The sequence below is a fragment of the Dreissena polymorpha genome, chromosome 14, assembly GCF_020536995.1.
Source record: "Dreissena polymorpha isolate Duluth1 chromosome 14, UMN_Dpol_1.0, whole genome shotgun sequence".
Classification (NCBI taxonomy): domain Eukaryota; kingdom Metazoa; phylum Mollusca; class Bivalvia; order Myida; family Dreissenidae; genus Dreissena; species Dreissena polymorpha.
Window position 1 is genome coordinate 49819601 of NC_068368.1, and position 27117 is coordinate 49846717.

The 27117-nt window shown below is 34.1% G+C and overlaps 1 protein-coding gene across 1 annotated transcript; it reads right to left on the reverse strand.

The window, feature by feature from the left end:
* Window positions 1-12890: 12890 nt before the first annotated feature.
* Window positions 12891-25694, reverse strand: LOC127857356 (uncharacterized). The gene is made up of 6 exons (XM_052393756.1): window positions 25389-25694; window positions 18473-18530; window positions 16976-17119; window positions 14339-14442; window positions 13377-13533; window positions 12891-12970 (listed from the first exon to the last, which is right to left on the reverse strand). Exons 1-6 carry the CDS (start codon window positions 25692-25694, stop codon window positions 12891-12893), a joined length of 849 nt encoding a protein of 282 aa, XP_052249716.1.
* Between the last annotated feature and the right edge of the window lie 1423 nt (window positions 25695-27117).

Sequence of the window (27117 nt, forward strand, 5' to 3'; positions counted from 1 at the left end):
TAAAATAACATAATATTTTGTTTTTAATTTGAAACTGACTTTGATGTAAATGTTCAATTCGTACCATCTACATTAAGTATTGTAATATAGCTTGTGTTGAATTGATTTCTAATAAATGAACCACACTGGCTTGAAAAATACAACGTTTACAGTTTTAGTTTTGTTTCAACAAACTTAAGTTTGATAGTAATTAATTGTTTGGCACAATTATCGGAACCAAATAAATTCAGCAACTTAATACATGACATTACGGTTATTACGTCGATTTTACCTCAAATACAAAGAGGAATTATGCAAGGCAATCACAGGTCACACAGTTAACTGCTTTGACATTCTGATTATACATGTGTTCTAAAGAACGTGCACTTAAGATATAAAAAACCTGGTCATTATGTTTTCAGTTTTAGAGCTTTGCTTATAATTCCATCGTATATGTTAACACATAAAGGATATCGATATTTCTGTTGATATTAATTGGTGGTTAATGTTTTTTGGAACTAATTGACCTTTAAGCAAGAAATCGGTTTATTACGGTCAATAAAAGTAAAAATATAAATTGACAAAACGTTATCGTGGGAATGTTTTTAAAGGCACATATACATTTAACGACTAAATCATATGTTGTGTTATTCATTTGTCCCTAACGTTCCAGTCTTTCTCTAGCATACTTAATTAAGTACAATACTTGATCCTGGCACTGCGTCTATAAGTGCAGAGTCATGCAGAATATTTTCGTAAGAGAGATGTTCACTTAACTAATTAAGTTTACGCCCTAACGAACGACTGTGTGTTAAGGTATTAAAAACTTTTGATACATGAAATTGGTGTTTAAAATACGTTTACATTTTATTTTTACTTCAAAAATTATTGCATACATACCCGTGCAAAGGCTGTGATATCTCAAACAAGTTTTATTTTCAGGAAGTTTTTTTTTTACAACTATCTGTAAGAAAGATATAGTGGATTATATACAAAACATGAATTTTAAATAAGTTTCGTTTCGGTAACAATTTATTGATAGGCTATGGTACATATTGGCCATACATGATCAGACAACTAACTTGCTAATGAAAATTCAGTGCATGTTTTCATTTTGTTAAAAATATCAAATATGACCGATCCAAATCAATGTATTGCCCCACAAAGCTTCTAGTTGAATTAGAAGTTCAAAAGAACATCAAATAGCACGTATAAGAAAATTGTTGTTCATATCTGCATTCTATTTTAGAACATAAGGAACACATGGCATTAAGCTTATACAGAGGTATTGTATCGCTCTGAAAAAACATCAATGTATTAATATCATTGAACACAATGACCTTCTTTGTGGATGTATATGATGAAAGAGAACGAATCAATTTTATGAAGCTTTATTAAAGTCTCAAGTATTACCATGAGTGTTTGTTTCTGAAGAAAACAAAAAAACCCTGTAAAACAGCATTGAAAACATGTAATACAAACTTGAATTACATATTGAAAAAATATTTGCTACGACTCTCTATTTGTTAGATGTGTAGTTATTCGTTCCATCATCTGGAATTACTTTGTACTTTATTAATCGACATCGAGATCAAATGACAATGAAGTCACCACATTTTTATCAAAGAAATAAATTAGAAGGAAGCAACGTTTAAGGCGCTTTAACATAGTATTTACTGTTCATAAAAATAATCTATTTGATCGTTTTTTTTTATCTCATACAACTGCAATTACAATATAATATCTTATATGAGCCGCGCTCTGTGAAAAAGGGGTTTAATGTATGTTCTTGAAATGTCGTCCCAGATTAGCCCGTGTAGTCTACACAAGCTAATCAGGGAGAACACTTTCTGCTTTTATGATATTTTTTACGTTTCAAGAAAGTCTCTTGTTAGCAAAAACAAGCTTCGGCGGAAATCGTCCTCCAAGATTAGCCACTGCGGACTGCACAGGCTAATCTGGGACGAAACTTTACGCACATGCATTATACCCCCTTTTCACAAAGCAGGGCTAATATATTTTCCTTTTAAAGACTCAGTGCATACTTGGTAAAATTGGAATTGAGTAGGTTATTTAAATATACATTTCAAAATATATAAGCGGTTTTAAAGAGCCGACTTCTAATTAATTAAGCAATACGACACGAGCATTTCATTACCATAGCTTTGTAGAGGGTCATTTACTCAATAAGGTATAAAGTGTTAACTTGTTTTTTTCATCGTCATATGCGATGCCATTTATTTACTACACGCTGTCATTATTGGGTGACCACATCTGTCATTGACACAACGTACGTCAGTGGGCTAACTCTGTTTTTAAATAAGGCCATACTTCATTCGTCCTACAGACAGCAGAGGTGTGTAAAGCTTTTGTATCGAACCTGCCGAAGGCGTCTTGAAATGTCAAACGTTCTCGCGTATTTTCTTCACAATAAATATATAGTCCGAAAATGTCGCAGTCCGCGGTTAATATTGATTTTGCTGCTCATTAGTTAATGAGTAGTTATTGGCGTGCACATAGCCAAACACAGGGACAATATGCCGAAAAACAATTAATTGCAAAGCGATTTTTTTACAAACATAATGCAGTATACGGGTAGGAAGATTTTAAATGATATATTTAAGAAAGTTGCTACTTTACTTTTGATCAGAAACAACAAAATATAGACTTGTTCTACCTTTCAACAATCACATTTATTACTGTTATCATCTTCTTGTATGCACATTGACAATTATTGTCATTTTAGATGCCAATAGGTTAGTTCGAAATATAACAATGTTAAATTGCTTCTGAACGATTGTTTATTTGACGCACTCTTAAAATGATGGAAGTTAATTAGTTCTAGATGCAAACAGATACAGAAATTTAAATTCACTAAGATGTGTTTGAGACTTATCTTAACTTTGTAAATGATACACGATCATTGAACTTGTCGTTTCATTGAAAATAAATCCTAAAATGTATACTACAAACGATTTATCGTGTTTGTGAAATTAAACTTTACTTGAAAACACAAAGGATAATATACTTACATAAATACCTAAAAGGAGTGCGATAAAAGAAAAGGAAAAAAAATCCCATCTTTATATTTGTTTATTATTTTCAGTTAACGCGAAATCGTTTTTAATACTTATTGACTTATTTCCCTCACTGGTACCCATTTATACACCTGGGTAGAGAGGAGCTAGCGTGGGATTATTTTTTTGCTCAGAAAAATTCAGTGCCCTGAGCGGAATTTGAACCAGGGACCTTCCGACTGCTTAGGCATATCTTGTACGACACTTTGCACACATGTATTAAACCCCCGTGTCACAGAGCACGGCTCGAATTAAAAATTACAATCACTGATATGTGAAATGAACATGATTTATTCACATGCTTAACATTGATAAGCATGTGAATAACATCGTCTATGATTATATCAATGATATAACCACGAATTTTATTGTAAACGTGTAAATGTCAGAACGCAAACTTGCGTTTGAAACTCTGTCGCTGCAAATCTATGAGAAAAATAAAATAACAAAGGATTACTCAATCTTCTAGACGGACATATGCAAGCCCGATATTATCCTGTATCAGTAATCTCTGTCTTATGAAATGATGGACATATACGGAAATTCATGCCAAGACAATTATGTCTTAAAAATGGCAGATATGATTACTCGGTGTATGCGATTGACTGCAAACCGGACCCGTGTCCAATGAACACATTAGGCTTAGTTATGAAGTAAAGTTTAGCCGAGTGTTGAAGTCAATCTAAGCTAAATTTGAAACTTTAGTAAGCCTAATGTTCAAGTTAAGCTAAGCCTAGTGTTGAAGTTAAGATACGCCTTGTTTTGAAGTTGAGCAAAGCTTTCTGTTGAAATTAAGCTTAGCCTAGATTTGAGGTTAGGATAAGCCTATTGTTGAAGTTAATATAAGCCTAGTGTTGATATTAACCTAATCTTAGTGTTGAAGTTAAGTCTTGGTCTAGTGTTTACGTATAGCTAAGCCTAGTGTTGAAGTGAAGCTAAGCCTTCTGTTGAAGCTAATCTAAGCCTTGTGTTGAAGCTAATCTAAGACTTGTCTTGAAGTTAAGCTAAAGCCGGTGTTGAGGTTAAGCTAAGCAAAGTGTTGAGCTTAAGCTAAGCCTAGTGTTGGGGTAAAGCTAAACCTTGGCTAAGGGATAAGCTAAGCCCAGTGTTAGGGTTAAACTAAGCCTACTGTTGAGGTTAGATTAAGCGTTGGGTTGGGGTTAAGCTAAGCCTAGTCTTGGATTAAGCTTAGCCTTGTGTTGAAGTAAAGCTAAGCCTTGTATTGAAGTAGACTTAGGTTTTGAAGTTAAGCTTAGTCATCGGTTGCAGGTAAGCTATGTCTTGTAATGTAGTTAAGCTAAGGCTTTGAACTTAACGGGTCAATATCAGCAATGGTGGCCGATATATAAAACAATTAACTTGTGACCGGAACATAAGGGTTATGTTCGACGCTGACACAGTTATCAAAATGTCGGCTAGCTAATCGCAAGCTTATGTCTGTTTTATTAGAAAGTGGGCTGAAACGCTAACTGATTGACGATAATTTGCTTTTGACTTTTTCTATACAAAATTTCACGAAGGAAAAATACTGCCTTCAGTTAAAGCCACACACCTTATTTGGCATAGTAAATTTAAGTAAAAATAAATAAAATATTGTAGTTATGCCAATTAGAATATATCTGGTGGTTACAAGGTAGAAATCCGTCTTTTTTGCGCTTTAAAACTTAAAAATAATCGCGTTTGTCGAAATGGACGTACACGTCTAGAAATCCTACTTTCGGGTTTAAAAGCGGTACCGTTTGAAAAATAATAAATTACTTGCTAAAAAGGCTATAGATTTAGTTTTATATATGCCAATTAGAATATATCTGGTGGCAACAAGGTAGAAATCAGTCTTTTTGCGCTTTAAAACTTAAAAAAATAATCGCGTTTGTCGAAATGAATGGACGTATGCGTCTAGAAATCCTACTTTCTGTTTTAAAAGCGGTACCGTTTGAAAAATAATAAATTACTTGCTAACTTTTGCACACTTTCAAACTGCATCTATATGTATTGATTAACATGCATTTCATTTCAAAGTCAGAGGCAAGGTGAGTGGCTTTAACAATGTTGCTAAGCTTATTGTCTTATTTCCCTGCGTTACTGACTACTCCAGGGGGAAATTTAGGGATAACAAGTATTGCGGATGGTAGCTTTTAGTGGATGATGTTATGTTAATTTACATGTATGTGTTATGTTATTAATTCTTCATTAAGTTTGAGGATATGCAAGCCATCAATTGGTTTAAATGTGAAACGCTTTGAGCTTACCATTCCAAAGCGTTGACCGCAGATTAAATATTTTTTTTATTGAATCTAGTGTTGTTTATCTTATCATTTATTACTGTAACGGCAATTTGATAACTTGGCTTGCATAAGAGATTACGGTAATAGTTTCACACCTGATTCACCTTTCCAATATTTAACAACGCATATTTTCGCCATTAATTGTTTATGGATAGTTTGTACAAAATAAGATATGATATGAAATACGCTATTAAGGTGATTTTTGTTTGAAGTAACCATGTTCGAACAGAGTGTAAGAAAATATGACTAATTATTGCGCGATGATAAAGTGATTTATGTGAGCTTAAGCTATTTGCTGATTAAAGAACAGACATTTCATAGATTCGATTTCATTATCAGATTGACATTCCGTCTTTTTTTTTAAATCAGCATTCGGTATTTACGTGTGTTTTTTGCACAAATATTGGAAAAGAAAGAAGCATATCCCTTTGAAGAAACCTCAACCGTCGCTAATGAGCTTTGCACCGTGTGTCCCTTTGACGACTTTCGAATGAACGAAACGTGGCCATTGAATACGTTGTTAAAACTACTGTTAGGAGTTTTTAGAACTGAGTGCAATTTTATATGCGTTCATGCGAACATGGTAAAGACACACGAACGTTTTCCTGATAGACAATAACAAAGCGACATCCCGTTTTCGTTCACAAAATTGAATACAAACCAGTGAAACCACAATACTTTTCCTTTAGAAAAATAAATCGTTAAATGTGTGTCATGTGTAGCCTTATTTCCTCTAATGTGATGCGACATTTTCATTTGAATATGAACATGAGTCATCTAATTTTAATATCCAAGCATAGATAATGTCGGGACACAAAATAACAATATGACTACAGTAAATTTTGTTTATTGGATTAATCGTGTTAATAACTGCAAGTTCGGCTGGTATAACAAATATGCAACCTCGGCTCGTCGCAGTGCAAAGTACTGCAAGTTCGGCTGGTATAACAAATAAGCAACCTCGGCTCGTAGCAGAGCACAGTACTGCAAGTTCGGCTGGTGTAACAAATAGGCAACCTCGGCTCGTCGCAGTGCACAGTACTGCAAGTTCGGCTGGTATAACAAATAGGCAACCTCGGCTCGTCGCAGTGCACAGTACTGCACGTTCGGCTGGTATAACAAATAGGCAACCTCAGCTCGACGCAGTGCACAGTACTGCAAGTTCGGCTGGTATAATAAATAGGCAACCTCGGCTCGTCGCAGTGCACAGTACTGCAAGTTCGGCTGGTATAACAAATAGGCAACCTCGGCTCGTCGCAGTGCACAGTAGTGCAAGTTCGGCTGGTATAACAAATAGGCAACCTCGGCTCGTCGCAGTGCACAGTAAATACACATTTAAATACTTCTTCAGTTTGGTTAGAGTTATATTGATACTTAAAACATCTTTAGTATTGGATGCTTCAAGTTTCACACCTTCTTTATAATCATGATTTATAATTAACAAAAAAACAACAACAACAAATACATGCACACGTATTTCAATCCACACCTTTTGGCAGATAAAAGCTTATATCGTGGGCCGGCTCCCCAATATTCACGACAATGGAGGTTGGTTCTTGTGCACGTTTACCGGTGAAATTGTATGCATATCAAAAACTACAAAATTAATACCCATATACGCAGGACCATCAAAATAAGTAATAGCTGTTCGACACCTGAACGTAAATGTATTCTCAATTATTGTGTTCGTGAAATATATGAATATTTTTAAGTTTTAAACGACGTTGGTTTAACAAAATATGAAGAGACATAGTTATTTATGGAAACACAGGAAACAAACTAAGAACACCAATTATTTAAGAACATGTTTAATACAGAGGCGTACGTTCATATCAATGTTATAGGAGTGCTCGTTCGAGATGTCGTTGTAGTGTAGCTTCACTCAAAGTTGTCCCGGGTATCAATGACCTATACCCAATGAACGATATTGTAGAAATTGTACGACTCCGATTGAAGACAAAGCTATGGTGATAAACGACAGTAATTGTACACAAATATAACTTGTTTTAATGCAGGGTTTTGAGAGAAAAATGTTCATGGTAAATTCAGGTTAATCTTATTGGATGCCCATAGAGTTAAGTTGTATTCGGTGACAAACGTTGGCAATATATTCTTATAGTTATCACAAACAAATCTGTGTATGTATATGGATTTTGCATACGCATGTAGGTGTGCATGCACGTCTGTTTAACTGCTTTAAATAACATGATTATCGTTTTAAAATGTACCATTTTATGTAGCTTAAGATTAAAACATAATACCAAACTTCATTGCTTGGCCTCTAAGAACGTTTATGTTATGATGTTAAGTCTCTAAATATTGTTGTCATCAAAGCCTAGATGTAGTTGATGCTCATGTTGGTTTCATTTCATCGTCCCGATGCTCAGTTTGCTACTCAACTATTGAGTAGTTAAATTGTGATTGAATTGAGGTGTATTATTTAATTGCTGTTGAATGTTAATTTGAGGCGAGGTCTTGAGCGTGTGGCTTTGAACTTATAAAACCGGTTTAAACCCCTAATACTTTGTAGTGACCGTTCCAACGCGGTCCCGCCAGTTTTATTCATGTTCGTGTGTTTGTTGTGTATCTGGATGTTTCGCATAGTATGTTTTTCTCACTGTTTGGCAATTGCTTCCTTGCTGCTATAAATTAAACTATTTTAATTATAATATAATAAATAATTTCTCTCCTGCTGATGCAGGTGAAGTTTCACTGGGTGTGTATTGAATTGTTTATATTTGGTAACTATAATATTCACTATACATTCATGGAACAAATGTCTCTCATTACTATGATTGAGTGCATTTCTTCCTTTCAAAAGCATATTTGCATAAAATAATCCACGAAATATCACTTAAGCTAGACACTTTATTTCACATTTGACGTGTGCGCAACGTCATGAACAAGAACATCGATAAATGAATGTGCAGAACAATAAACGCGAAAATTAATGTTAATAAGGTTTAACACTGATTTCACTAATTTAAATCAAACGTTAGACATAACAATGTACATAGTACACAACACAATAAGACATATATCCAACATCTCAAAGTATAATTCCAATACAAATAATTACATTTACAGTAAATGCATGTACTGGTGATATGGCGTATAATAACGAATGCATAACCTTCCACTTCAAAATAACTATGCATTGTCAATGAAGAAAATATTTTAAACGAAAGTATGAAAGATTTTTAATCCACGTAAAATAAATAGTGTCATCTTCTAGATAAAAATGGATTTGTAGTATTTAAAACAATAATGCTTCGTTTGTTGGCGCATAAGCCAAGTAAAAATTTCATAACGTTTGATATCGATTTGAGTTTATAAAAATGTATGAAAGCATATAAGTACAGGAAATTTTATTTAAATTTACCCGTGTTCAATTATTGATCCGAATTGCCTTGGATTTCTTATTAGATCTGTAAGCCGATGTTTACCACAGTTTGAGCAGAATTTCATTACACAAATTTGTGTATATTTTTTTCTTTGCGCCTAAAATATGATCGATGAATCTATCCTTAACCAAAGTAAGAGAAAGTAATTGCTAGTCAAATCGACGATACCAATACACAGTATATACAAACGTCAAGATCTGTATATAAAAGTCACATCCTACGATATAAGAGAATGCCTTAATTGTATTTTTTTAAACAAAATAAGGGACTGCCTTAATTGTATTTTTAAAACAATGTCATCATCGAGTTTGTGATAAAAAACAATCTCAGAAAAAGTCATTGATCAAGGCCATCCTTTCAATAATTTAAATATTCAATATATATATCCTGTCCACAATTTTTCGTTCATATTCATATTCGTTATATATTATTCATATGCACCCGTGTATGTGGTGCTATTGTACATAATTTGAAATATTCTTACTTACTATTCTGTTTTGGTGACTTATAGTCCCATCGGGTCGGTTGCAAAGCATATTTGTATATATATTAATATGATGTTTTGTTATATTGCACATGTCACGATAATAAACAACTTACTTACTTACTTACTTACTTACTTACTTACTTACTTACTTATTAAATCGAATGTATTGTATACAGTCAGTGCAATTAGGTATTGATCAATTACGTAGTAACGATATAACTTTAAATTTTTTTCCGGGTTGTGGTGTTGAAAGACTTTCATCTTCTATAAAAATGGACTCACGAGTTGTGAAATTAAAAAATAAAACATTAACGTTTAATTAAATCATTAATAACGTTGAAAGGACAGAAATTGTTTCCTGTAGGACGAATCAAATATCCTTTTTCTTGATTACATCTACAGTTAATGTTTACAATCGCAATATATTTAAATGAAAGTACTTTTTTTCAATTAATTGGACAATATTAAAAGAAGCTACATTTGAGCGAACTAATTGATACTCTGTATCATATCTTTGCGGAAATTATTTTCTCACATATATCATGTTTAATTAACCTTTAAAGAAAAGCGAGTATTTACTTAATATCATACAAACTATAGCTCGTGTGATATTGTCTTTTTTTAAGATATATATTTGCGAAATGAGAGATTTGCATTGACACAGCACGTGCCGCTCATTACTGAATGCTGCACGGTGTGTGTTGTATATATAAGCAAAACAATACATATGTGCTGATGATTTTATTTGAAAACTACTTAATATGTAAAAAGTAAGTGAAATAACATCTGAATAGTCTATTTACACATTATCAAAAACAAAATCATAAACAATGACATAATCGATTGTTTACATAAAATAACAAATTGTTTTGAAAGCTTGGTACATAACTTCAAATATGTACTTCTGTTAATATATATTGCGCTAGAAACGTTCCATTAATATCCCCCCCCCCCCAAAAAAAAAATAAAATAGGAAAGTAAGGTCTGCTTAATCTGTTTGGTTAATTTGCCAAACGCAATCAATACATAACATCTTTCTTATGTTCATTTAAGTTAAGTTAATGTTTATTCATCAAATAGCATCGACTGCAGCATAAGATACCGAACAATCAATTGTTAATTTAGCCAAAGCCAATATGATCGATTTAAGCAAAAAAATTCTCAACCTGGAATACCAAACAAATAATAGGGTCGGCGCACACTCATAAGGCCGGTCGCTATAGTTACATCAAACTACTGTTTGAGACCATTTTATGTGCGATAGATTTCTTGATATAGGTATATGGTTAAATGGAATGTTAGAGTTTGCACACTTAAGTGCTTCACGTTTCATCATAAATAATGTTCAAACCAATTAACAAAAAACAAAAATATATCCTGACAACGAGTTCAATGTAGATACAATTCATCGCAATGTCTAGTAACATCTTGGCATGCATTAATGTATTTTATGTCTCATTTAAGACAGTTCCCCCTTTGTAGAAACATCGTAGTTATATTTGGCAAGCATTGCATGCTTTTTTCAGTTTAAGGAGTTTCATTTTGTAAAAGTCAGTCCCGAGTGGAATTGAGTATATGCCAAAATATGATATACATTTCAAAGTTCTTGTGTAATATAGCCAACCTTAAATAGTTATAAATTTAAATAACAAATGTCAAACATGCGTCAATATATACTTTATCGAACGTATTTTAAAAACAACAATAATCTAATCCTTGACATTATATATGAATCGTGTTATGATCACTAAATTCGTAAGCCCCCAATGATAACAATCATAATTTAAACAATATGTGAAGAATTTAACTTACTATTTAAAAGCAATGATTCAACTTTCCCAAAAATATTTTTTTACATTTTCAGATTAATTTCTAATCCAGTTACTGAGTTGTCACATTGAACCTATCACTGATTGTTATGTTGACAATGATGATTACCGTCATAATGACATTCTGAAATGATTTTTTTGCAAACGAATGTGTGAACATGACAATACTGTTCATGCTAATATTGCATGTACATTCTAAGATGTGTGCAGTGTTTATTTATTTTTTATACCACATTTATTTAGTTCCCTTTTCATACTCGAGATGTGCCTTCAAAGGCGCTTTACATGTTCCCCTGATCACTGGGTCATAAGTCGTCCGTTAACATATTGACGCACGGCACATTGGCTTGTTTCCCTCACAGGTACCCATTTATACACATGGGTGGAGAGGAGCAGATGTGGGATAAATTTTTGCTCAAGGAAATTCCAGTGGTAAGGGCGGGATTCGAACCCGGGACCTCTCGATCCCTCAGCCAGCGTCCTACCATTAGACCACTGCTACCAGTGAGGGTGAGGATGCGAAAGATACAGATGAAGACTTCGATGTCAATAATGCTGCAAAAGCTAGGGAAGACATTAAACCATTTATGCCTAGTGGACTCTCCCATCCTTCTAAATTGAAGCAATTTGTTTTCAAAATTAGGGATGTCTACTATATTTATTTATATTTTTAGAATATTTCTTACAGAAATTCCTTTAAGCACACAGCGTAGACCCTGCATGCGGCGTCTCATCTGGGTCTTTGCTGTTTGGCAAGGCCTGTTTTCTCGACGCTAGGCAAAACTGGGTAAACGGTGTAACTGCTAATGATGGTACTAAATCTGTAAGTGATAATATTGGGTGAAGTTTTGAGCAAAGTGCACGTTTCTAAACGCCAAATCGTGTACACTTATCGTGTATGCTTTATTAAAGATACATTCATGCATGCGAAAACATGTGCTTATCATTTTCCAATCTATTCGTTGCCATGTAACGACGTTCCTTGCAAATTGTTCCTCAAATTCCAATCACATCAATCAGGGTGGCCTTGCAACTTATTTCTTAATCGAAACGAATACATCGAAACAAACACTTCCAGATATTCAAAGAAACAACAGCACAACAATGAACAAAGCGATTGCATTTTACTGTGTTTGCTTCGCTGCAAATAGTCTGCTAAATATGTTTTACGAATTCCATTCTTTTCTCGATCATAGAAATTTTCATGATCACAGTATTCTCTTCGAGACATTTTTCTATTTCTCTACCATTTGTCACTATGTTCCAATATGCACGGACTTTAAGGTAACAAATATTACTCGCTTACTGCAGTTGATGAAAAAAGTATTCGATCTAAGCATCTTCCTTTTAATACCGGACATTGTTATAATTTGAGTCATCGTTATCGATACGTATATTGGTCTTAAATATTCCTTAGTGATGCATACACGTGATCACTGCTTCATCTGATTGAGTACGTTCGTCATATAATGTGTTCTTCTTGCTATCGTATGTTGTGCGATTGACCTACTCCTTCTTACTGACACTATTCATGTAGCATGTATGGAATCTTAAATAGGAGTCACATGTTTTTCGCATGAGATCGAAATTAATCGTCAAATATTTCAACCGTCTTATCACAAATTAAAATACATTCTAGATGGAATTATGACCATTCGTTGTTGTTATAAAATATTTCGTTTATGGCACGAATAATTGGGAACAAACGAAAACAGCGGATTCGATGAAAAATATATAACTATATTTTTAACTCACACAATTTGTTCGGTTGTGCTTTTTATAACAAAGGTGCTATGTGGAAAGTGTGATATTATCGAAAACTATCATCGTTATTTCGACGCGTTCTGTTTTAATAATGTGTCGTTTTGAGGATCTTCTAACGTGGTTTCGTTCAGGCCTTCAATAATATCTGTAAATGAAACATGGACATGGTAAGTTGAAACATGTACATGGTAAGTTGAAAATTACTGAAAATTATAATGCGTTGCAGCGCGAAACGATTGAATATTTTGAAGAGTTTTGATGTTGTCGTTATATTTTGTGATACAACGAGGATTGCTTAAATAAAGTATAAAGTTCATCACTCATTGCATAAGCACGGATGGCCGAGTGGCCTAAGCGATAGACTTTTACCCCAGGATTCAGTGGTTCTTGATTTTACTGGAGCTTTTAAGATCCAGTGTTTACATTTATCAATATAGCATTTTATTAACAAACTTCGATATCTGTCAACATCTGTGAAAAGGTCCCTTTAAGCACATTACTATCTGTGAATTCAAAGTTATTGCGCATGAAATGGAAACGGAAGTTCTCACCATGGAACTCGATGCTGTCGAAGTTTGTGTGTTTCCGCTTGTAGACGGACTGAAGCATGTCCTCTACCTCCTCGTCTGTCATCTTTTCACCCATGGTGGTCATAAAGTACCGGAAGTCCCGTATGGAGATCTTCCCGTCCCCATCTCCGTCCAGAACCTGCAAGCATGTTAAGTCATGACAGCTTTTCTTGAGTGCGTTTGCAGTTGCGTAGTTAACAGGAGACCTTATAATGAGGCCCCTAGGGAGTGGTTTATGTTCGACTAATAAGAGAAGAGTGAAAGCTCAATTGAAAATGAGAACTTGTCATATGTTATTGACATAAGCAATTTTGGATATATATTTTGGTGGTAAATGCTAGCAACGTCATAACCATATCGATTGTCACTTGTTATGGCTGAGGAAACATCGTTGAAAAACCCTAGCAAGAAGCCACGTGTGCGTGTTTGTCAGGTAGTTAATTATATCAACATAAAGGACCCTGGTGATTCTAAAACGCCCACCTGAAAAAGTGTAGCTAAGTTGTGTAATACTTAAGACCCCTTCTAATATAAAAAGCTCCTCTAGGAGCTGTGATTTTAAAGCAGAAGATTTTCTAAGTTTTAGTTTAATGTAAAGTCCCGTTTTTACCTTATTATTCCACGAACCGAAATCGTTTTAACAATATTCATACATGACTAAACAAAGAACATTCTGACCAAAGGTTGAAAGATAATAAGATGTCCTTTGAAGAACTATTGACCGAAGGATGAACGTCACGCACACACACACACGCGCGGGCGGACGACGGACATTACTGTCGTCCAATAGCAAACCATGAGCACGTTTCGTTTGGATGAGCGTGACTGTGTGTGGCTTCGTAATGAGTATTTTCGTGTGTTTTTTTTTGTTTTTTTTTTGGGGGGGGGGGGAATGTTTTCCAAATATTCTGTCTAAACTCAGGATGCGAGCCGGTCGTGATTACCTGGAACGCCTCTTGGATATCCTCTTTATCCTGGCAGCCGTACAGTATGCCTCCCCGCCGCGCCATGTAGCGCTCAATCTCCGCGAACGTCACAGAACCACGCGCTGAAATCATATATTGCTCGACTAATAAAGAGCTTGTGAGATATGCTCAAGGGCAAAAAAATTGTAATGATAAGATAACTGGAGGAAAACGTATTTTTGCATTTCTCCACTGTGCATTTTATGTAATCATTTGTAAGAATTGTGAGCCTTATTCGCTCCAAACACTTTTAACATTGCGTGCTTTCAATTATACCGGCCGATCGACCCTTCTTGATTTTATTTTGTTTGTTCTGTTGTTGAAATTATGCAAATAAATAATACGCATAAAAACATATCCTATACTTCATATATATATATATATATTATAACTGTCAAATCACTAACGTGATATCCATATTAATTTAGATCTACATTAAATATAACATTTCAAGAATCATATGATATTGTATGTATGGAGCCAACATGCTCCTGAATCACGATTTTAACAATTATATGAGCCGTGCTCTGTAAAAGCCTGTGTAGTTCGCACAGGCTAATCAGAGACGACACTTTCCAATCTAAACTGGATTATTATTAATTGAAAATTTTCTTTTTAGAGAAAAAAATCATAAAAGCGGGAAGTGTCGTCCCGATTAGCCTGTGCGGACTGTACATGCATTAAAAATTTTTTTACACAGCACGGCTTACATGTGTTTGCCTTAAATACCATGCTGGTTGGTCGTTTGATATATTCTCAAAGTAAAACTATTCCTGGAATATACAACATAAATTATGTGAACTTTGCCAATCTACATGTGTTCGTTGTCATTTCAGGACATGAAATAGCTGTTGAAAAGAACTTGGTGAACTACTATGTTGCCCTTTCATTGAACAAGTACAGCGTTCTTGAGATAGAAATAACCGAATAAGGTCTCCACAAGGTGAGATATGTCCAGGATTGCGATAAGATTTCCACCAAAACGGCCAAAAGCAATTTGCTTTACAATTAATATTTTATTACCTACCTAATCTTAATTCGTAGAACCATGTTAAGTTTGTTTCCTGTCGAATAAATCAGATTCCGTTCGCCTGTAAAACCGAGGACTTAGTTCAACAAGAGAGAGATCAACCAATTCTGTCTGGCAAACTCTAATCCGTTCTTAATGATCTTAGAAGTATCTCGTCGATTTTTTCATCAAGTTTTTATTGAAAGATTAGATTAAGAACAACGAAAATGTAATAAAGGCGATTCCCTGGCCTCTGTGAGAAATAATAAACAATTGGTATGGATTATGCAGACGGTCTGTTGGTTAATTCAAATCGCCAGTGTATCATTTCGTTGTCGCAGGCAAACAAAAAAAAAAGCATTGCCAGAATGATTTCATTATTCTACAAAACGGAAACGTTGTAGCATCAAACTAACCTTTAATTGTGTTGTGTTTCATTTTATGCTTAAACTGGAAGCAATCAAGTCCGTAGCCAAGAGACATATTTTCGACAACGCATTCACACAAAGACCCACACCCAAGAAGAGCACGCATTCACACATAAACCCACAACCAAGTAGAGACAACGCATTCACACATAAACCCACACCCTAGTAGAGACAACGCATTCACACGTAAACCCACACCCTAGTAGAGACAACGCATTCACACATAAACTCACACCCAGGTAGAGACAACGAATTCACACATAAACCCACACCCTAGTAGAGACAACGCATTCACACATGAACCCGCACCATAGTAGAGACAACGCATTCACACATAAATCCACACCCAAGTAGCGACAACGCATTCACACATAAATCCACACCCAAGTAGAGACAACGCATTCACACATAAACCCACACCCTAGTAGAGACAACGCATTGACACATAAACCCACACCCAAGTAGAGAAAACGCATTCACACATAAACCCACACCCTAGTAGAGACGAAGCATTCACACATAAACCCACAACCAAGTAGAGACAACGCATTCACACATAAATCTACACCCTAGTAGAGACAACGCATTCACAAATAAACCCACAACCTAGTAGAGAAAACGCATTCACAAATTAACCCACACCCTAGTAGAGACCATGGGCATTGAATGATGACGGCTGAAATGGCTTTTTTCCGTTTGACAATATGCAACCCTTTTTTGTTAAGATAATCCTATTGTAGTTTAAGCGTGAGACAGTATTCTGATACTCGACCATAATTTGTTGTTTGCATGGCGAACATGAATACTCACGCGAAATAGACTGGTAATATAATTGCATTTGTAAAGTTAATGAACATACATGCTACTTGAGGGCTAGAATCAGAAGAACGCCGCACGAGCTACCATTTAACAATGCGTTGGTTTAAAGTGCGATTGTAAGAGCGATACTATCACCATTCTATTAAAATTGATCCAAATAGTATATATTTAGAGAGAACACATATGCTGATAAAGACCTGCTGTTATCACAATTGATGCATGATTTAATTGCTCCTAATGCGCATATGTGCTTACAATTTTGGTTGGCTTTAAACGGCTGTCGAGTCACCATCTTACGTGAACAGTGGGCAGAGTAATCGGTGTCTTTGTTTTATATTGATTGTAAAAGACAAAACTTACAGCTGACGACGAGCTCGTGTTTTGCCTCCTCAAGTTCACGCTCTGAAGGGTTCCATCCCAGACACCGAAGCAAGGCCCCAAGGTCTCTGGCAGCCATTTTATTTTTTCCTCCTTTTTCGAACATCACAAATGCCTTTCTGAGTTCTGTAAGCACAAGTGTGATGTGGCTTAACTGCATTCATTTACAGGTTTGGTATGTGGTGTATGCTAAAGTAATTTAATTTTACCATTTATCTTCTACAAAGAAGTTTTTGTACTTTTTCAAAATGATTTACAGTTTGACCGAATAATTGTATACAAAAATACTTTAATAAAATATCTTCAACCTGAAAAGCTGCCTGTAAAATACGCGTTTTTAAAACATAATACTAAAATGAATAGGTTAGCCCCAGACAACAAATTTAGATTAAAAACACCTTAATTGTTTTTTTTTGTAAGTAAATGTAATATTTCGTTTTTAAATATTCCTTAAATTGTTTTTGTCTTCGTCGGACGTGTGTTCGTCTTTCATGGTATTTAGCCATCGTAAACAAAAACTCATGTTTTTTTTGTAAATTTATGTTTATTATTCGCCAGAATGGTTCTCTCTAGAAAGGGTGAAAAAACGTTGCTTAAGAAAAAGAGAGAAATAATTTAAAAAAAACACAATAATGTATCTCTGGGGAGAGCCTTTAAACCATTAAAAATAATTAGTGTTCACTCCTGGATTCTATTTTAAGGATCAGAGTGAAAGCTAATTCATGGATAATGCAGAACAATCGCATCGTTCGAGATTCAATATGGCACTTGAAGCATGTAAAAATGAAACGAGTAAATAACAACATGATTTAAGGACCTTAGGGACGCTATTAAACATGTGTGTTACCACTACAGAAATAACATTAATTCAATATTTAAGATGTGTGTATATCTGATAAATAGGTCGAGAATATATTTATTTCCATTAAAAAATAAGTTTCTTTACCACTAACTCAATAGACGTTCTGTTTGTGAAAATATCGTATTTAAATACGTATATGCTGTGCTGAGTTGGTCTTAAGATATTAACCGTTTAAATGTGGGGATATCATACCGTATTTCATTTGGCTTGCTATAAGATTGTGTTGTATATAGACGTGATGAGTTATCAATAAAATGATCCGGAACAAAGTAAAAGCATTAATTTCCAGCATTAGCTTTTAAAACTATCGCTTCGTGCCAAATTGACCTGGTGCTGTATACTTTGTAACAAATAGTTCCAGTGTTTTTTTTAAATGTAACAGTTTTGTGTTCGTATTAATATTTAACAAAATCGTCTTACAAGTTAAAAAGTATAGACATTAACGATTTATTATAATAGTTACAGTGTTTCATTTTCTTTTACTTTTTTTTCTGTGTTGTAGGGTATCATTTCTCTGAGCTTTGGATCCCTTCTCTCCAAATTGCAGTTACATTTTCTATGAGTTTTAGTTACCTTTGCTCAGTGTTAATTTACCTTTTTCTCTAAGTTTCAATTACCTTTTCTCTGTTCCTCTGTCAGTTCATTTTCTTCTGTTGAAGATATCGAGTTTGAAGGCTTTAAACAAATACAACATGATCAATAATCTGTAAAATAATTTAAGAATATTATTCGAATTTACTTTTACAAAAAGACAAACACAAATGAAATTCTGCCTTTAAAATGCTCGATTGGTCATTGTCGGCTCGAAAACATAAAAAAACTGCGAGTGAAAATATTGCAATAGTTATTTTCACTACACAACTGCATGTACATAAATGTATTATACTTTAGCGCTATGTTTTCTTTTTTTAATGTTTTCTTATCGCCTTCCTTCTACATTAAATATAATACATTTCCGAAATCAAAAATTTAAACAGTGGTGTGAACTTCATGCCAATGTGTAAAGCTTAGACTTCAGATAGATTGACTTCAGATAGATGCTGACTTACTTGTAATATTCCATAAATTTAGATTAAAAATAAGTTTTTTTTATGAATTAAAGTTCAGCTTTAAAATTGTCAAATGTTAAAAAAGAGGGTGGGTGACCCCTCACGCACACTAACTGGTTGGCCACCCCCCCCCCACCTAGTTAAAAAAAATCCTGCGTTCGGCCCTGTATTGTATTGGTAATTGGAATAATGAATCGCGAAGCTTAGTTTAGCAATATGTATTTTATCAAATAAACATGCATCATAAAACAAACATGGATATGATTAATTAGACCACGTGATATAAATCAATATAAATCAAAATTACAAACTGAGTAAAAAGCTGCGATGATTATGAATCAATTACTATGACATTGTATGAAGCTTGACATAATTGAGAAGGAAGTTAATGGCTTATACTAAAACTCTCTAATGCGAACGATCCATTCACTCCGGATAAATCGTGTTAAAATGAACATGCAATCGTGTTACCAACATGTCTTGTCTGTGCCAGACAATGAAATCAAACTTAAGCTGGATTAGATAAAAATATGGAACACCTCGTCTGTCTCCTGTTGACTATTGATATATCGGAGGTTTCATTGAAATGATGTGGGTTTAAATCATATGATATTTGCTTGTAATGGGTGGATGTGTGTTTGTGATGTTGTGCTGTGTGTTTGTGATGATATGCTGTGTGTTTGCCATTGTATGCTTTGTGTTTGTCATGGTATGCTAGGTGTTCGTGATGGTACGCTGTTTTTGAAATGGTATGTTGTGAGGTTCATTGAAATGATGTGCGTTTAAATCAAACGAGATGTGCTTATAATAGAAACCTGTGTTCTTGCATAGTATGGTGTGTGTATGTGATTGTATGCTGTGTGTTTGCGATGGTATGCTAGGTGTTATACCTATGATATACCAATATTTAACAGGAGAGAGACGGGGTGTTCCGTATGAAAACAGATACGTGGAATATGATTAGTCCTGTAAATCGCATCTGGGTTTACGAAATGACAGGTTTAATAATAACAATGATCTATAGTAAAGGCCGGGGAAAGTGACGTCATTGACGAATGACAACCGCCCAGAACGTGACGGCATTACTTACAGAAGAATAATTCGTATATATGTTCTATTAAGTTTTGTCTAAGCGCTTATTATTAAGAGCTTATTGTTAAGAACGATAGCGTAATGCGTATGTGTGTTTTGTGTACATTTAATATAAATGTTCGTGTCTTATTATTCCTACATCCGTCCGTATATGAATCAGGGTGCAGAATCAACGGGGTTTACAGGGATTTACACACGGGCTAGACAGAATGTAATCGCACCGTTTGGAACTTTATTTTTGCACATAGCGCAAGTTATTGAAATATATTTGAAGAAACATATAGTGCATAAAAGACAGTTTTTCTTGCAGTTTATGCCGATATCTTAAGGTATAAGAATAAATCATTGAATACGTCTGAAATCGGTGCCGAAGTTTTACGTTGCGGGAAACTTTACCGGCCATTAACCGTATACAATGTATGCAGTAAAATGATTTTTTTACAAGAACACATGCTTATTAAAAAAGTAATTATGATGTATTTCACATTGCCATAAGCAGCATAAAAATCTGCCTTTTGCGCATTAGTTGAAATTCTTTAGAAAACTTTAAAAAAAAGTTATATGAAATAAAGCACCGCTTACCGTCGTGTTAAATCTATTAAAGTTAAAAAGAAGAACCCCAAAAAGTGATCCTGCACCATGAGAATGAGTTTTTGACGTTTGTGCACTCAAATTAATTCATTATTTAAAAGTAAATCTGTTCGTTAATATTTTCTGCTGAAAACATATTTGTATTTTACATAACGCCTTAGGGCATTTATATCAAACAATAGTTGAATGCGACATTCAGCAATAAAATGGAATTCTTTTTGAAAGTTTTCCCCAAGAAGCAACGGCTGTGTTTTTTAAAATTTGAAATCTTGTTTTAACCTTGCTAGATATATTTAAAAGGTGTTGTTTACCAAATTGGTTTTGCAGCCAAACAATTGATGGATATCAATTCATAAATAAGATGAAACACTCGTTCGTTCGCAGATATATTATTTTTGATGAAAAGAAATCAATATGATATAAGATCGTTATCAATTGTAACACGGAATACTGATGGATAAGGCCTAATATTTAGTGCAATATTTGTCTTTTTTTAACCTAAATTTTTTATAACCATATTTTCGGTTTAAAATAAATTACTGATTGAAAGGCAATTTACAATATGCTTATACCAAAACTTATGCACCAAAAGGAAGTCCCAACTAGTAGACCGTCAGAAATAAGAAAAACACATAACATTAGATGGATATTAACCGAACAGAGTGCCTGCTTTAAATGGATACAAGCAATACAACGGATAAATAAACACGAACCTGAATACAATTTTATGTAAATGATTATTTTGTGTGAAAAAGACTATTACAGACAATTAAACAATTATGTGGATCTTGCCTTCTGAATCGCACAGCATAATCGGCTTGTCAATAAATACATTTCACATGAAAACGAATATAGCCGGTAACGGTTGTATAAGAACCTTTCTTAGTCACCCTTCTAGTGTGTGAACTAATAACTTAAATATAACATAAACCATGTATTGAATGATGCGATACATGTAGCATAGACAGTTATAAGCACTAGCCGACGTAAACCAGTGGTTTTCGTTATTAAAATTATCCTAAATGCTTTAAAAAAATGTATTACCAGAAATTTGCATGCCACAATTATAAAAATATTAGATTTACTAATTGTTCATTATGTTGGGTATTTATTCTTTTTGCATTCAATTTTATCGATTGCAGTTTTCGACTTGCGTCAGGCATAATCCTCACGCAAGTAACCGCTCCAGATTATATTGTTTCAGCTATAATCATTAATACTACATTTTGGTTTTAATTTAATTTATCATCAACCTTAAAGATTTTATAAAAATAAACTCTGGGTGTCGTGTAAACTTATGCTTTACATGCATACCAGTATTTAGATTGATACATCATGTACATAGCGGACTTTTTGCCTTTCATTAACGAATAAAAGTTAAATGAAGTCAAGAATTTAAGACTATTAAAATTGTTATACTGTATAAACTTCGCATTCATCTGTTATTAATTTTCAATCAATACGTGTATTACATGACTGCATTTAAATATATTTACCGTATATGAATATTAAACTTTAGTAATTAATCCAAGACTGCGCTTTTATTCTTTTAACTGCATGCAAAGCCAATCGTCAAAATGCACGTGCTTGCCAGCTGACATTCAGTCGTTGGATTGCATCATTCATTCAGTTCATATAATTTAATATACAACAACAACAACAACATCAACATTTATTTCGGCAATTGAGCTACAAATAAGCTTCTAGCCTACAATTTGATAAAGTGAATGGTAATTCTTCAGGTAAAGATTGCTGTGATTGATAGTTGAATAAGGAGGAAGAAAGATATTAGTATAACAGGTCAAAGATTGTTTATGTAATGTTAGTGCTTGATGGTCTTTACATATTCGCATACATGAACATAATATAACGAAATCGCTTTTGGCATAATGAGAAAACTATATAGATATATAAATATTACAAAATTACAATAGCGCATGCTCATAATGAGAAAACTATTTTTACTATTAACAAAGTAAAACCAATATTTCACATACACAACCAATAAATAGAATGGTGCATGTTATCGATAAAAAAGTTGAAATATGTACATATATATATTAACATAGTTACATAGTAAAGCTAGTATTTCACATACACATCTAACAAATGAAATGGTGTATGTTATCGATGAGAAAAGTTGAATAATGTGCATATATACAGACAATTAGTTAAGTCATTAATTCAATTTTCCGTGACGTTTGAAGCAATAATAAGTATATTTATGCGTAAGTTAAATGCTTATGATTTTTCTCTTAGTCTACTTGCATCGTAAGTATATTTTGCAATTTGAAGTATTTCATATTTATTTTTAGTTGACATGAGCGCTTTAAATTTGGTTAATGTTGGTTATCTGCAATAATATGATCTGAAGTGTTTTCTTCTTAGATGTGATTATAATTGGCATGTTAGCATGAAATGATATTCGTTTTCTATTAAATTGGTACAACATGTTTTGCATTTTCTTTCTGTTCTCTTTTATTATAGTAACGTCCTTGTTCAATTTCTAGATTATGCGATGATAGCCTGAATTTGCTAAGTGCTATTCTATATTAATTTTGTCTGATTATGTGCAAATATGGTTCAAATTCAAATTTGGTTTAAAACATACAACATGTGCTAAGTCTGCCAGATTGATTAATGCTACTTAATTTTGCTTTCTTATGATATAGTAATGCGTTCTTGATTAATCCATAACTTTGCTAACCCTAATTGTTCTAACATTTCTGCTATTTGTGACGCCCAATTGTTTTTAATATAATTGATTCCGTTGTCGGCGTCGTTTTTCAGTGGGAGATAAAACTGTTTTAGAATACTGCTTTCATTTAAAACTATTGTTTTTCCGAATATCGGAACATAATAATCTGTCTGTGTTCATGCATCGGGATTCTACCTAGTTCTCCGTATAATCCTACAAGATTGGTTGTCACAGAATTATTGAGAATTGGGGATATTAATAAATCAAATGTATTAAAAGGACTTTATTTATGTTATATTTATATTGGTTGAACAATGTACAGATTAAAAACAGTGTCATACAAGAGTGTTAAATTGCCTGCTATCATCGACTCTTTTAAAATGGAATGGCGAATTGAGGATGGCGATGAACGTATGTAACGTGTATGCCGCGTGTAGATTTTAAATCGTTGAACGAAACAAAACTAGATGAAAAAAAAAGTTGTTTCAATCCATACTAAACAATTGGCGATTAGGGCATAAGCCAGGGGATGTTTCACTTTTATATGTCAGTTATTAAAAAACGTGTGTCAAAAGAACAGTTGAAGAATGGTTGTTTAAAGATTACGATTCACACAATCGGCGTGGATAAATGCTGCATCATGTTTTACGTATGGGGTACGCATTTTGTAAGTTAAAAATGGCTGTATTGAATCTTTAATGTTGGTCTTTTGCTTTGGTTAAACCATAATTTTAGTTTAAAAAAAAACCTTATGTGTTGTACGCACGCGTTTAACATTTGGGATGCTATTTAAATTTTAATTAAGACGTTTCAAATTGTTTTGTAACTTTTCTTTTGCATTTAATTGTTAGGACTATTTCGCGTGGCGTTACCGGGAAAGCTCATACATAATTTTGATATAAGTACGCAATCATCGATTCAATTAATTTTATATATGCAAAGGCAATGGCATTTAATGAAACGCTTATATATTTATTGTCGAACCTAAGTTAATTTCAACAATATTAAAGCTAAGGTATTGTGTATATTGACGTATAGAATTGTATTTCTTTCATATCTAATGATAAAATATGACATTTTTGCAGTGAAATAACAGCAGTGAAAATAATCAAATTTTCGGAACTACTTTTTCTATTTTTAGATTATCATATCAAGATTTACTTCAAGATTAAAATATACTTTTTATGATCATGAGTGAATTAAAAACGATTTTTCATCGAATCGAACACATTTTCTTTTTATTTTATGCTTTTTTTCACCGTGTAATTACATTGTAAAAGAGTTAACTGGAGAATTTCGCTGAATTTCGCTGGTACGATGACGTCATTTTATGTATTGAAATGTATTAAGGCACACCACTGCAGAAATGGTAACTTTTCGGCGAAAGGGAAACAGCTGTTAATTCTTTTCTTGAAAAAGGGGCATAAAAGAAACAGACAATTTGTTCATGTCAGTGTAAGCTCATGATCATAGAAAAATAATATTTTCACTCGTGGCTGCGCCACTGTGAAAATATATTTTCCATGATCACTCGTGAAATAACAAATGATCTTAAACTGTCATCAACAAATATCATATATTTGTTTGACTCAAATCAACATATGTATTCTTCACAATAAATGATCAGAAAACGTGTTAGCTGTGAAACGGGGGTTTAATGCATGTGCGTAAAGAGTCGTCCAAAATTATCCATCAGGTACGACACTTCCCAGTTTTATGATATGTTTCGTTTCACGAAAGTCTCTTCTTAGCAAAAAGTAAAGTTTAGGCGGAAAGTGTCGTACCTGTGCGGACGGCACAGTCTAATCTGGGAAAACACTTTTCACATCCGCAATAAGTAATCAGAAAACACATTAACTATGGCGCAGTGGATGTTGTTAGTTTTATAACGAATGTAAAACGCCATCAATTAAAATTTTCCGCAATATAACTAATTATACTTAAATTAAACGTCCTCGTTTTCCCATTAGCCCACGCGACTTTGTCTCGCTCATTTGTTTAATTTTATTAAAAAGCCATAGGCGTGAATTCACTCGGACGACATTCATGTTAAATAAGTTTAGCGCTTGAGGCCCAAATGATGATGAGTCTTAAATGACTTACCGACGGTACCTCATTGCTGCCGAGTTTCATAATTTGTATTGACTTCAATGACGGCTTTCGGGACTGCATATCCACGGCCAGGGGCATGGCACAGGGAACCGAGCATCGCCGCCGCGACATCCGGTTCCTCCGAGCCTCTTCCGGTGTGGGGGTGAGCTCAGAGCGATCAACTGTCGTCCAGTTGGCATTCTCCTCCTTGACGGATTTCTGCCAACAGAGAGACTTTGCCTTTGCCGACGAACTCTTCAAGTTGGACTTGAGAGGCGAGAATGTGAAGAACGACGGTTTTGATGACGATTTATCCATTGTACATGAGTTGTCCCAACACTTTTTTACTTGAAGAAAGGTAATGAACTATAGTTATTCCTTTATGATTTCAAATGATATAGCAAGAAACAACATTCCAAATTGATAAAAATTGTTTGTAATAATTTGTGCTTTATATTTAAGGACAACCATTACAGTATATCACAGTAAATGCAGAACAACACATTCTGGTCGACCGCTATGGAGATGTCCCGTTTGTCATTGCCAGTGTTGGCACGCGAGACAAGCATGGGTTCCGTGAGGCATATGCGAGATTCTCATTGCGCCATTAATAATTCAAAGCTAATATCTGCACACTCGTTCCGTCTGCCCTTAGAACAGATAGACAATCTATTTTTGAAATGGTTCCGCAATAGTGTGGTCTTGCTTCCACTAGTTTGACACATCTACCATGTATTTCCAAAACCTCTTCTTTCCGCCTTCTATGCAGAAATGTGAAGCTTCAATAAGGTACAAGTGAAGCAATTATTATTTTCGTGTGTCGATTGCAATCTACGAACTTCAAAAGCGCATTTGCATGTGAACATTTTTCATTTATTTGTATTGCTTGATTAGAAACTCAATTATCGTATCAAGGTCAACAAAGTCCGTACTAAATTATTTGTTATAAATTATCATTCATCAACTCGGTTAAGCAATTTCAACGTTTGTGTTTTATGATATATTTCGGCCCTGTAAATACGTTTCCATGTCTATTTGATTACGTGACAACAGCCAGAAAGACACACCACAAAAAGCGGACGCTAATTACTCGCAAAGAACACATTTATCATGATCAAAGAAAAGTTAACGTTCACTTACACGCACTAGTGTTGAATCACTTGCGTTATGAGTTTTCATGCATCACATGCGAACACAAATCTCAATGTTCCTGTGTTGAAGACAAGGAAAATTTCATCGAAGTCTGTGTAAATTTTACGTTTAGGATTAATTTAGTATTAAAAACACATAGAGACGCGAAAGCACTCATTTGCCAGAAACATCCACTGATTGTTAACAATGTTAGAGAAATTCTCTCACGATTGATTTTATATCTCGATTATTGTATTTGGAACAATGATGCACATGGTATATTACACTAGATTTATTAAATCTGGGTTGAATTAACTCCATCAACTGTGCGCTTGACAATATGACAATGCGACAAAAGCCTTTTCCCGATAATTTAGCTCCGTTCAAGCTGCCACTGTATAATTTAAAATAATAGTTCAAAGCTGCGTACATCTAAACATTACTGAATAATTAGTGAGTATAAAGGATCAATAAAAAACACCAAATACGATACTGGCATACTTAAATGCAAAACTAAATAAATGATGAAACTTTTTCCGAACTTGTTATTAGCTCCTTTACCATGCACTAATGATTTCCAGTACAAACTAGGTTGATTGAGTACAGTTAC